Source organism: Neoarius graeffei, chromosome 24, assembly GCF_027579695.1.
Source record: "Neoarius graeffei isolate fNeoGra1 chromosome 24, fNeoGra1.pri, whole genome shotgun sequence".
Taxonomy (NCBI): domain Eukaryota; kingdom Metazoa; phylum Chordata; class Actinopteri; order Siluriformes; family Ariidae; genus Neoarius; species Neoarius graeffei.
Window position 1 is genome coordinate 10,261,296 of NC_083592.1, and position 14,093 is coordinate 10,275,388.

At 43.8% G+C, this 14,093-nt stretch overlaps 1 protein-coding gene across 2 annotated transcripts in view; it reads left to right on the forward strand.

Annotated features, from left to right (window-relative positions):
• slc4a5a (solute carrier family 4 member 5a) overlaps window positions 1-14,093 on the forward strand; it is a 65,914-nt gene that overhangs the window by 13,043 nt on the left and 38,778 nt on the right. For both annotated transcript variants that reach the window (XM_060906644.1, XM_060906645.1), the window contains exons 7-13: window positions 3,366-3,523; window positions 4,350-4,437; window positions 4,522-4,676; window positions 6,810-6,938; window positions 7,364-7,538; window positions 7,707-7,840; window positions 13,712-13,983. In XM_060906644.1, coding sequence (XP_060762627.1) covers window positions 3,366-3,523; window positions 4,350-4,437; window positions 4,522-4,676; window positions 6,810-6,938; window positions 7,364-7,538; window positions 7,707-7,840; window positions 13,712-13,983 — 1,111 coding nt within the window. The remainder of the gene's footprint in view (window positions 1-3,365; window positions 3,524-4,349; window positions 4,438-4,521; window positions 4,677-6,809; window positions 6,939-7,363; window positions 7,539-7,706; window positions 7,841-13,711; window positions 13,984-14,093) is intronic.

The window sequence follows — 14,093 nt, forward strand, 5'->3', positions numbered from 1 at the left end:
AGGGATAGGAATGTTAACCCATTCTTGTCTAATGTAGGATTCTAGTTGCTCAACTGTCTTAGGTCTTTTTTGTCGTATCTTCCATTTTATGATGCGCCAAATGTTTTCTATGGGTGAAAGATCTGGACTGCAGGCTGGCCAGTTCAGTACCCGGACCCTTCTTCTATGCAGCCATGATGCTGTAATTGATGCAGTATGTGGTTTGGCATTGTCATGTTGGAAAATTCAAGGTCTTCCCTGAAAGAGACGTCGTCTGGATGGGAGCATATGTTGCTCTAGAACCTGGATATACCTTTCAGCATTGATGGTGTCTTTCCAGATGTGTAAGCTGCCCATGCCACACGCACTAATGCAACCCCATACCATCAGAGATGCAGGCTTCTGAACTGAGCGCTGATAACAACTTGGGTCGTCCTTCTCCTCTTTAGTCCGAATGACACGGCGTCCCTGATTTCCATAAAGAACTTCAAATTTTGATTCATCTGACCACAGAACAGTTTTCCACTTTGCCACAGTCCATTTTAAATGAGCCTTGGCCCAGAGAAGACGTCTGCGCTTCTGGATCATGTTTAGATATGGCTTCTTCTTTGAACTATAGAGTTTTAGCTGGCAACGGCGGATGGCATGGTGAATTGTGTTCACAGATAATGTTCTCTGGAAATATTCCTGAGCCCATTTTGTGATTTCCAATACAGAAGCATGCCTGTATGTGATGCAGTGCTGTCTAAGGGCCCGAAGATCACAGGCACCCAGTATGGTTTTCCGGCCTTGACCCTTACGCACAGAGATTCTTCCAGATTCTCTGAATCTTTTGATGATATTATGCACTGTAGATGATGATATGTTCAAACTCTTTGCAATTTTACACTGTCAAACTCCTTTCTGATATTGCTCCACTATTTGTCGGCGCAGAATTAGGGGGATTGGTGATCCTCTTCCCATCTTTACTTCTGAGAGCTGCTGCCACTCCAAGATGCTCTTTTTATACCCAGTCATGTTAATGACCTATTGCCAATTGACCTAACGAGTTGCAATTTGGTCCTCCAGCTGTTCCTTTTTTGTACCTTTAACTTTTCCAGCCTCTTATTGCCCCTGTCCCAACTTTTTTGAGATGTGTTGCTGTCATGAAATTTCAAATGAGCCAATATTTGGCATGAAATTTCAAAATGTCTCACTTTCGACATTTGATATGTTGTCTATGTTCTATTGTGAATACAATATCAGTTTTTGAGATTTGTAAATTATTGCATTCCATTTTTATTCACAATTTGTACTTTGTCCCAACTTTTTTGGAATCGGGGTTGTGTGTGTGTGTGTTTGTGTATATATATGCCTGACTTTGGGACTGCGGTTGTCGTGAACGGTTTTGCGCTCGGGTTTCCGTCGGTGGGGGGTTTATAGCATCAATGAAGCTGACTTTATGTTAAGACTTAATGTTATAGTCATGTTGTCTGTTGTTGCCCAAATAAGGATGGATTCCGTTTTGAGTCTGGTTCCTCTCGAGGTTTCTTCCTCATGTCGTCTGAGGGAGGTTTTCCCTTGCCACCGTCGCCACAGGCTTGCTCATTGGGGATAGATTATCAATAAAATTAGCTCATATTTTAAGTTGTTCAAATTCCGTAAAGCTGCTTTGCAACAATGTTTATTGTTAAAAGTGCTATACAAATAGACTTGACTTGACATATATGCATGTGCATTAGTGTGTGTGTGTGGATGCCTATAAGAACATTTCCGTATGTTAGACTATATGCGTTATCCCTACAGACATCCACTGTAATCATCCCTGATCTTGGCACACACTCTGACATTTACACACACACACTGTTTAAACAGAGACACAAGGATTACTGCATGATTGTCATGGCAACTAGACTACTTCCTGTTCTATTTCACTTTTCAGTAGCAAGTGGTTGTAAACATTATTTATATATAAATATACACAAATAAGCCTAGTGTCATTTTCTCTCTCTCTCTCTCTCTCTCTCTCTCTCTCTCTCTCTCTCTCTCTCTCTCTCTCTTCAATGATTTTCACCCAGCTTTATTGCTTTAGGTACTATTGGGACCAAAGGCATAGGCACCTTTCAGGCTTTAGCTGCTAAATTGATTTCCAGAGAAGTGTTCAGCTTTTGATTGAATAAACCCTTGCTGCTGAAAATACATATATACTCTCAGACGGGTGACAAATTCAAGGACGAGCATAAAGGGTGTTAGTAAGGTATTGGGCCAATATGAGCCAGCACCACTCCACTCCACTCCACCTCACTACGAGAGCACTGTGTTCTCATAAGAAAATTTTTCTTCATAAACTAATATTTTCTATCAAAATGATTGATCCAGGCAGATATACTGTAGCTAATTGCGGGGGGGGCAATAATTTTGAAACCAGTGCCAAAAAAGTGCACTTACATTTAAGGCCTCCTTATCTTATTCTACGTCAGCTGGCTCACTTTCCAAACTGCAAAATAAAAGCAAATATGCATTATGCGTTACCCAGTTGTGGCTCGGTAATGCTTACGTGGTTAGCTTTGCATTTTGAATCTGAGTCAATATTGATTTTCCATTGGAGATTCAGCATTCCCCATCCTCATGCCTCTCATGTACCCTGCTTTTATTTCTGTGAAACAAGACTGGAGAATCACCCATAATATATCCCCTCAGCAGGTAACGTATCTTAAATATGAGTGTTATGGAAATCGAAGAGGGTCAAAAAGCAGATTCTGTTCACTAATCAGGAGATTAGGATTTTAACAAATATAAAAAAGTAATAAAATGTCAGTTCATATTCGAATCTAATATCTGTACAGGCCAGAATTCAGAATGATTTTGTAGCATGTTGAATAAAACAAGCACAGTGTGCTTTTCAAATTACATGCTTGTGAAAATCGTCTAAAGCTTTTCGCACTGATACAAAAAAGCACTTGACCAGCTTTAAAGTTAGATAAAAAAGATAATCACCTTCTTTTGTAAGTTGATTAAGCTCATGAGAAAGTTTTCGATAGCATGAGAATACATTTGTCAGCCTTTTTTTCAGAGTGCGGTCAAGCAGTTATAATTAGATTCTGGGTAATTAGAATGATAATAGAAATAGTTATAGGAAATCAGTAGCAGGCATATCTGTGAGGAAGATCTCCTTTTTATCTTCTGAAATTAACAAAAGAACAATTGAACACTTCTGCGGAATTACATTTATAGCAAACACGACCCAGGCTGTGATAAGAAGTCAACGTAGACTGTATGTTCGTGAAAAAGAAATACGTGACATACATGACATCCATACAAAAGCGACGAGATGCATAAACAGGAAGGGTGAGTATGATTTTATTAATACTGGCATTCATACTTGTCTTTGCTAACTGTGAATGCAGCTAAAGAACAAGTTCATGAAGAAGATCCCCAGGGATGCAGAGGCCTCCAATGTGCTTGTTGGTGAGGTGGACTTCCTTGACAAACCCTTTGTGGCCTTTGTACGACTCGCACAAGCCACAACACTAGGAGGCCTAACTGAGGTTCCAGTGCCTACCAGGTACAGTTATTACCAATGTTTATCAAAATCCCACTTCCCACCAAGTACCATATTTACACCCCATACCAACATCCGTCGGACCTACCAGGTACCACATTTACCATGCTCTAAGTTTCCAGTGCCCATGAAGTACATTTACCATTCTATGCAAATGTTTTCACCTATCAAGTCCCATATTTACCACTGCATAGATGGTGGGTACTGGGGCCTTAGTCTGGAATAATAAATGTGATACTTGGTGGGTAAGGTTTCAGTACTGACCAAATACCACATTTACCACTCTCTATCAAGATCCCACTTTTCACCAAGTACCACATGTACCACTTTATATTAAGGTCCCAGCACCTACAGAGTTTACCTTAACCTTTGCCACTTCATACCAAGGTTCCACTTCTCACCAAGTACCACATTTACCACTCTCTATCAAGGTCCCAGTACCCAACAAGTACCACATGTACCATGCCAGAGCAGAGTAATGGTTCTCACCAAGTACCACATGTACCATTCTTCATCAAGGTCCAAGTACCTACTAAATGCCACATTTACCACTCCATACCAAGGTCCAGGTACCCACTTATTACTAAACCTTCCAATACTGGTGCCCAACTAGTAGCTCCGTTAGTCTATATTAAGGTCCTGCTGCCCACCAGTTATCACCATTAGCATTCTTTACCATTATTAATCCTTGCCTACCAGGTACCATCATGAATTCTGAAGTACTATGGGTTTCTAATTTCTTGATATTTTGGCAACAGGGAAATATAAACCTCCAGATATCCAAGTTTAAATGTATGCATGTTTTGAAATTTCACTTTTCTTGTTACAGGTTTTTGTTTGTGCTTCTGGGCCCCCCTGGCAAAGCCAAGTCCTACAATGAAATTGGCCGAGCTATTGCTACACTTATGGTGGATGATGTAAGCATGAATATAATCTTCTGTTCAGAGATTCTGAGCAATCTACCAAATCCAGTATAGTAAGACTGCAAGTGCCATCTCCAGCTCTTTAGTGATGTGGCATATAAGGCCCGGGACCGAGAGGACCTGATTGCAGGCATTGATGAATTCCTGGATGAGGTGACTGTGCTTCCACCTGGCGAGTGGGATCCCAAAATTCGCATCGAGCCACCAAAAAAATTGCCCTCTGCTGACAAGAGGTAAAGCCAGAATAGTCCAGAGAATGGACAATTACAACAGATGGGTTATTTAATAATCATCATATTTTGATAGGAATCCAGTAATGCTTTAGGGACGGCAAAGCGGTGTAGTGGTTAGCACTGTCTCCTCCCAGCAAGAAGGTTCTGGGTTTGAGCCCAGCGGCTGACGGGGGCCTTTCTGTGTGGAGTTTGCATGTTCTCCCTGTGTCTGCGTGGGTTTCCTCTGGGTGCTCCGGTTTCCCCCACAGTCCAAAGACGTGGTTAGGTTAACATGTGGCAGCCATGGCCTGAGGTTGGGCTGAAGTGCCCTTGAGCAAGGCACCTAACTCCCAACTGCTCTGGGTATGATGTGTGTTCACTGCTTCAGATGGGTTAAATGCAGAGGAGAAATTTCACTGTGTGCTTAAGTCTGTGCTTGAGTGTATGTGTCACAAATAAAGGCTTCTTCTTTTTCTTTAGTGCAGTTCGATAAGTTAGTGATAGGCTGCATTACTGACCAACTTTTGTCAGCTTTGCTCCCAGCATTAGCCAAGCTAGCTAATGTCCATTTTACTCCAGATTCACTTAATGCTAACTGCTCTGGGAATGCTACTTTTATAACACTATGGTGCAGTTTTAGTACTGCTGCAGAGCTGTTTGCACTTTTATGCTAAACAGCATTGACCCTTTACATCAAACCCATGTTACGCATATGGTTGTGGTCCATACTTTATGTTAATTTTATGCACCGAGTCTATATTTTTCGTTTATTGTAAGTGGTCTGCTAGTGTTTTTTGTGTAGTTTAGACCTATAATCCCAAAGTCAAAGTCCCTCCCATGCCAGGACCTGGTCTTCCCAGGCAGTCTCCCATCCTAGTACTAACTAGGCCATTAAGGTGCATTGTTCAGTGCCATTCTCCATTTCGCCTATTATGTAGCTACAGTTACAGTGGGGGGCTGGTCATCTGGTAAGCGCAAGAGTTTGGCTCCCTACTCACATCTGTATTGTGGCGCCTCACCAGATGGCAGTAGGTATCATTGTTATGATGGTCTTTGGTATGACCTGACTGTGAGTAGAACTTATGATCTCCCAGCTGAGAGGCAGGCATGCTAACCACTAGGCCAGCTCGTGGTTATAATCACAATAGCACGGGCTATATTTGAAATTGTAGCCCTATTGTGGCTGCAGGTTCCATTGCTTTTGGTCACAATTCCAAATTTGGTGAGAGGGTAGGAGTAAATTTCATTGGCTATTAAACTTTATTTAGCTGAATAAAGTATAAAGTATACCAACACATTATTTAAATAAAGGGTTAGCCTTAGTGAAACACCTGTGGGTTGTTGTTTTTTTTTGTCTGTTTTCTCTTCCATGTTTGTCTTTCTGAGCACATAGGACTAGGGATGAATGAAGGGTCCTTGAAGGGGTGTCTATGAATGAATAAGAAATCACGGTTTCAGTCTCATCTCATTCATCTCATTATCTCTAGCCGCTTTATCCTGTTCTACAGGGTCGCAGGCAAGCTGGAGCCTATCCCAGCTGACTATGGGCGAAAGGCAGGGTACACCCTGGACAAGTCGCCAGGTCATCACAGGGCTGACACATAGACACAGACGACCATTCACACTCACATTCACACCTACGGTCAATTTAGAGTCACCAGTTAACCTAACCTGCATGTCTTTGGACTGTGGGAGAAACCGGAGCACCCGGAGGAAACCCATGCGGACACGGGGAGAACATGCAAACTCCGCACAGAAAGGCCCTCGCCGGCCATGGGGCTCGAACCCGGACCTTCTTGCTGTGAGGCGACAGCGCTAACCACTACACCACCGTGCCGCCCTACAGTTTCAATCATATTAATTAATTTCTTCATTGCTTTTAATTTTCACATTGTATTCTCTAAGTAGTGTTACGACGTTATTTGTAATCAGAAGCATTAAAGGAGGAAAACCCGATGCTACCTTATGCTCATTGCTGCATAATGTTTCTGAATGTGTATGAGGCTTGTGGAGCTTGACTCTTGCATGGAAATGACTTACTAATTGCCCCGGCATGCTTGAGCTCTGAATCAGAAAGCTTGTAGTTAATAGTTATCCATTTGCTGCCCCATTTATCCTTCAGCTACTTCAAGTGTCTGGCCTTATTCCCTTCAGGAAATCGGTGTTCTCTCTGAACGAGCTGGGCCAGATGAATGGCACTGCGGGAGCCGGGGGCGGTACTGCAGAGGATGAGGAGATGCCTGTGCCGCATGTGCTCGGTGAAGAGCTGGCATACACGGGGAGGCGAGTTCCAATTATCCGTCAGGAGTGTCATGACAGTTAGAAGGTTTATGATGGACTGGAGGGTGCTTCAGTCCCCTTAAAACACTTCACTTGCCATTCACAGTGGTAGTCTGGAGAATGCAGATAATTGGAGATGGCTCCAAAATGTCCAGAGAGAGTGATTTGAAGGTGATAGATATAGCTATAAAGAACAAGTGTGTGGAAAAAGCATTCAAGCAAACAGAGAGCCAGCATAATGTCCTGTCCTTTACTATTCTCCTTTCAGAAAAAAAATTCTTACTATCTTTGCCCGTGTCCTCCTATTCTTTCTCTCTGTCTTTCTGGTTACCTGTGTTTTAATGTGGTGTATTCTGAAGACAGACCTGTTATGATTTATGTATTAGAAACCTGTATGTGTATGTGTGTGTGGGGGGGGGGGATGATAGGTTTTGCGGAGGTCTGTTCCTGGATATCAAGAGGAAAATACCCTGGTATTTCAGCGACTTTTATGAGGGTTTTCATATCCAGTCAGTTTCAGCCGTGCTGTTTATATACCTGGGCTGCATAACCAATGCGATTACCTTTGGTGGCCTGCTGGGAGACGCAACAGACAATTACCAGGTAAACCATGGAACTTTCTAGAGCAATTCATTGTCGAGTCATACTTTCAAACCATACAGTGCTTGCCTCTCCTTTCTTTTTCTGTGCAGTGAGTTTGGTTTGTTCTAGAAGAGCTGAATCTCTCTTACACTTTCTGTCTCTCTGTGTCTCTTTCTCTTTTTCTCTCAGGGAGTAATGGAGAGTTTCCTGGGCACAGCCTTGGCTGGCACAGTCTTCTGCCTTTTTGGCGGTCAGCCCCTCATTATCCTCAGCTCCACCGGACCCATCCTCATCTTCGAGAAGCTACTCTATGAATTCAGCAAGTAAGAACTGTAGCAATTCTCCTGAATGGTTCCCGTTTGCTCCACTCCTCCTCTGGCTCATAGTCTAATTTGTATGATTTGTGTCTGTGGTTAATAGTCATGTCCTCCAGTGTTAAAAGTGTATAATCGGAGCGTAATCATAGTTGTCATCCATTGCGTGGCTCAAAGAACAGTTCTTCAGGAAACTTCAAGCAAGGAATATAACTGATAAACAATTGAATAAAATTGAAAAAAATGATTGAGCAAGGCGGCACGGTGGTGTAGTGGTTAGCACTGTCGCCTCACAGCAAGAAGGTCCTGGATTCAAGCCCAGCGGCCGGCGAGGGCCTTTCTGTGTGGAGTTTGCATGTTCTCCCCGTGTCTGTGTGGGTTTCCTCCGGGTGCTCCGGTTTCCCCCGCAGTCCAAAGACATGCAGGTTAGGTTAACTGGTGACTCTAAATTGACTGTAGGTGTGAATGTGAGTGTGAATGGTTGTCTGTGTCTAATGGCCCTTTTCCACTACCCTTTTTCAGCTCACTTCAGCTCGCTTCAGCTCACTTCAGCCCAACACGGCTCGCGTTTCGACTACCAAAAACCAGCACGACTCAGCTCGCTTCAGCCCTGCTTAGCCCCTAAAACTCGCACCGTTTTGGAGTGGGGCTGAAGCGAGCCGAGTGAGGCTGGGGGCGTGAGCAGACACTCCCCTGTGCACTGATTGGTGAGGAGGAGTGTCCTCACATGCCCACACACGCCCCGCGAGCGCGCTGGGATCTGTAAACGCCGTAAATCCGGAAGGAGAAGAATTACGAATTACGAGAATTTCTGAAGCCTTATGCGCCTCGCCTCATCTATACGCTCTTGCCAGTATCTGTTGGTGTTGTCGGTGACAACAAGCCACAGCACCAAGACCAGCAACACTAACGACTCCATGTCCTCCATGTTTATTGTTTATTATTCGGGTCATGAGACTACCGCTTAAAAGCTCACTGATGTCACTGTTTGCGCTGCTTAACGACATCACCTGACGTCCACCCACTTTCGCTAACTCCACCCAATGTGTCCACCCACTTCCAGCCAGCACGGTTCAGCGCGGTTGTAGTCGAAATGCAACTCCAATAGTCCCGCTCAGCCCGACTCAGCACGGCACGGCTCAGCCCGACTCAGCCGCGTTTGTAGTGGAAAAGCGGCATAAGTGTCAGCCCTGTGATGACCTGGCGACTTGTCCAGGGTGTACCCCGCCTCTCGCCCGTAGTCAGCTGGGATAGGCTCCGGCTTGCCTGCGACCCTGTAGAACAGGATAAAGCGGCTACAGATAATGGATGATTGAGCAATGAGGAAGGGTCAAAACCAGGAAACATGGAATGTAGAAACAGGAAAACAAGGCTAACAAGGCTATCAGAAATTCATGATAAGAACTGGCACTAAGCAAAGAAATAGCATGGTATACACAGACAGTCTAATTAACTAACTAACTAAGACAGAACAGGTGCACACAATAGGAAAACAAAACAATGACACAACAGAAGCAGAAACGTCAATAAGTACCAATCAGCTGCAAATGACCAAGGGCTTTCATGGTACAGCTGAGTTTACATTTCATGATCCCTCCACAACTCCATAAAGGGCGAGGCTCACAAAGAGATGAAAATGACAGAATGGAGACTAAGCAATGAAAGAATGCCAACGAAACACGACATCAGCAAAATCTTTCAAGAATGCAACTCAGCCACTGCAGCGCATTCAGCTACCAAACCCCACACCATCTCTTGCTTCTTTTAAAGGGTGTCATTACTTTTAATGTGATAGTCTTCACGTGTCACATATACCCAGCTTTAGTGACATATCTTCAGTGCTAAACTAAAGAAGCAAACATCAGACGGCAAACATATCTCGAGTGATTGGCATGCTTTGACCTTTGCACTGGTTTCTGACAGTAATTATTCCAAGAGATCTTTTTTTTTCTCCAAGCTCAGCGTAGATCCATCACGCCAGCAGGCATTCATCAGTCTCCTGTCGTTGGCACGGTTTGTGATGCCAGCAGCTTTTGTTCAGCCGTAACTAATTTGTCTCCTGATTGGATGCATTTGTTACCTGCGTGAGTGACAGCGGTTCATCAGGCGTGCTTGACCTGCTGAGGCACTTTCTTGAAATTCATAAATTTGAGTTTGAAATGCGTTCCCTGTGGTTCTGCCACAATTTTGTTTCCACATTCAGTATAATCAATGATAAATTAGCAAACCGTGAATGTATTAATGTTAATTTAATAAGCTGATACTGCCAGTCAAAAGTTTTTCATCTCGGCTATATTAGCATTTTTGGTGGCCAAGTTTATTTTCTGTTCCTGTTCACTTTTAAGCACTGCGTAAATGGGACACGATGTACACTTTTTTTTTTTATTATGCCTTGAGATGCTTTTGTAAAGTTTGCTAGTTTTTTTTTCCTCATGCTGTTTTACCATGATATGAAAACCTGACAGGGTAAAACAGGCTGATTTTGCGCCAGCACTTTTAAATACTAAATATGCAATTAGCGTTGATCTGACTGGCTAACATCTTCGAACGAGAACTCCGCCCTGTTGCCACCAATATGCGTGGAATTGTAGCTAAACTTTAAGAGGTAATTAAACAAATATAGCCCAGGTCTGTATTACTTTACCTCATGTCCACTTGCCTGTGATTAACGTGGTCTCTTATTACCAGATCCTATTTAGTCTGCAGAGCTTGGCATGCTCGATTTAACCCAGCTCTTAATTGCTTTTACTGATGGCAGTGATTGAAACCCGACCTCCTCTGGGGTCGGGAGGTCAAGCGGCGGATTGTTTACATAGGTGTCAGGAAAGGGTGAGTGATGGGGAGTATCACACATTTCGGACCACCCCTACCCTTATGGCCCTTTTCCACTACCCTTTTTCAGCTCACTTCAGCTCACTTCAGCCCGACACGGCTCGCGTTTCGACTACCAAAAACCAGCACGACTCGGCTCGCTTCAGCCCTGCTTAGCCCCTAAAACTCGCACCGTTTTGGAGTAGGGCTGAAGCAAGCCAAAGCGAGCCGAGTGAGGTTGGGGGCGTGAGCAGACACTCCCCTGTGCACTGATTGGTGAGGAGGAGTGTCCTCACATGCCCACACACGCCCCGCGAGCGCGCTGGGATCTGTAAACACCGCAAACCCGGAAGAAGAAGAATTACGAGAATTTCTGAAGCCTTATGCGCCTCGCCTCATCTATACGCTCTTGCCAATATCTGTCTGCGTTGTCGGTGACAACAAGCCACAGCACCAAGACCAGCAACACTAACGACTCCATGTCCTCCATGTTTGTTTACTATTCGGGTCGTGAGACTACCGCTTAAAAGCTCACTGATGTCACTGTTTGTGCTGCTTAACGACATCACCTGACGTCCACCCACTTTCGCTAACTCCACCCAATGTGTCCACCCACTTCCAGCCAGCACGGTTCAGCGCGGTTGTAGTCGAAATGCAACTCCAACAGCCCGACTCAGCACGGCACGGCTCAGCCCGACTCAGCCGCGTTTGTAGTGGAAAAGCGGCATTAGAGGCCAAGGGGCAAAACAGTTTTCCCCCCACACCCATCACTCTGAAAAGAGTCTAACTCTGCTGCCAATTCCTGCTTATAACTTTTATGAGTCTGCTTTCAATCACTAATTACTAACATCTTGACTGCTCCGAAGTCCTAATTCTTTCAGTAGACGGCAGCCAGATGCGATGTAATGTTACTAAATTTCAACATGGACTGTGCCCTGGTGCTATTTTTTTGCACCACTAAAGCTGGGACTACCTCCAGCGACTGCACTAGTGGGTACCCCCAGTTCTTCAGTGCTTTTCCCTAGTAATGCATGACCGCTTCCAATTACTAGATGTTGATAGCTTACAGGCCCAAGTCCTAACTGCTTTGCTGGGAAAATCTAGGCCAAAGTACTGGATTGGCACGGCAGTAAGTAAATAGGAGTTGGGAGGATAATCAGACCTTGCATAGGTCCCTATGGGAGTAAAAAGATTAATGGCTTCTTCACGGTCATCTTCAGTACATTCCCAAGTCAGATCGACATCTCTTATTTCCAAAACAATGATGGTATGTCCTCTTTAAACTGTTATAGAACTTCAAAACTTTTCATTAGAAGAAAAACAATCTATTACTTTATAGAAATACAACCCCGATTCCAAAAAAGTTGGGACAAAGTACAAATTGTAAATAAAAATGGAACGCAATGATGTGGAAGTTTCAAAAGTCCATATTTTATTCAGAATAGAACATAGATGACATATCAAATGTTTAAACTGAGAAAATGTATCATTTAAAGAGAAAAATTAGATGATTTTAAATTTTATGACAACACCACATCTCAAAAAAGTTGGGACAAGGCCATGTTTACCACTGTGAGACATCCCCTTTTCTCTTTACAACAGTCTGTAAACGTCTGGGGACTGAGGAGACAAGTTGCTCAAGCTTAGGGATAGGAATGTTAACCCATTCTTGTCTAATGTAGGATTCTAGTTGCTCAACTGTCTTAGGTCTTTTTTTGTCGTATCTTCCATTTTATGATGCGCCAAATGTTTTCTATGGGTGAAAGATCTGGACTGCAGGCTGGCCAGTTCAGTACCCGGACCCTTCTTCTATGCAGCCATGATGCTGTAATTGATGCAGTATGTGGTTTGGCATTGTCATGTTGGAAAATGCAAGGTCTTCCCTGAAAGAGGCGTCGTCTGGATGGGAGCATATGTTGCTCTAGAACCTGGATATACCTTTCAGCATTGATGGTGTCTTTCCAGATGTGGAAGCTGCCCATGCCACACGCACTAATGCAACCCCATACCATCAAAGATGCAGGCTTCTGAACTGAGCGCCGATAACAACTTGGGTCGTCCTTCTCTTCTTTCGTCCGAATGACACGGCGTCCCTGATTTCCATAAAGAACTTCAAATTTTGATTCGTCTGACCACAGAACAGTTTTCCACTTTGCCACAGTCCATTTTAAATGAGCCTTAGCCCAGAGAAGACGTCTGCGCTTCTGGATTGTGTTTAGATACGGCTTCTTCTTTGAACTATAGAGTTTTAGCTGGCAACGGCGGATGGCACGGTGAATTGTGTTCACAGATAATGTTCTCTGGAAATATTCCTGAGCCCATTTTGTGATTTCCAATACAGAAGCATGCCTGTATGTGATGCAGTGCCGTCTAAGGGCCCGAAGATCACGGGCACCCAGTATGGTTTTCCGGCCTTGACCCTTACACACAGAGATTCTTCCAGATTCTCTGTATCTTTTGATGATATTATGCACTGTAGTTGATATGTTCAAACTCTTTGCAATTTTACACTGTCAAACTCCTTTCTGATATTGCTCCACTATTTGTCGGCGCAGAATTAGGGGGATTGGTGATCCTCTTCCCATCTTTACTTCTGAGAGCCGCTGCCACTCCAAGATGCTCTTTTTATACCCAGTCATGTTAATGACCTATTGCCAATTGACCTAATGAGTTGCAATTTGGTCCTCCAGCTGTTCCTTTTTTGTACCTTTAACGTTTCCAGCCTCTTATTGCCCCTGTCCCAACTTTTTTGAGATGTGTTGCTGTCATGAAATTTCAAATGAGCCAATATTTGGCATGAAATTTCAAAATGTCTCACTTTCGACATTTGATGTGTTGTCTATGTTCTATTGTGAATACAATATCAGTTTTTGAGATTTGTAAATTATTGCATTCCGTTTTTATTTACAACTTGTACTTTGTCCCAACTTTTTTGGAATCGGGGTTGTAACTACTTTTCGTGTAGTACTGCTAGGTGTCTGTTGCAGCTTGCGTTCTCAATACCGGAGTCAAAGAAGACTCTTAATTACACTCCTTTGAGAATCTCAGTACTGTGAATTTCCTGATCAGGAGCAGCAGTATGGACTACATGGAGCTGAGGCTGTGGATCGGCATGCACTCGTGCATTCAGTGCTTCTTTCTGGTGGCTACCGACGCCAGCTACATCATCAAATACATGACACGCTTCACCGAGGAGGGCTTCTCCAGCCTCATTTCCTTCATCTTCATCTCAGACGCCATCAAGAAGATGGCTGGGACATTCAGCTACTATCCCATCAACACCGACTTCCAGCCCGACTTCATCACGGCATACAAGTGTGAATGCATCGCGCCAGACACGAGTGAGTCCATTGTTGGTACGCCGAGTTAGTGCGGAATTCCAGCATACTAGTACACTAGAGCTCTTAATTTGCTTTCAGTGATGTCATAATGATGCTGTTATGCTCTTGGG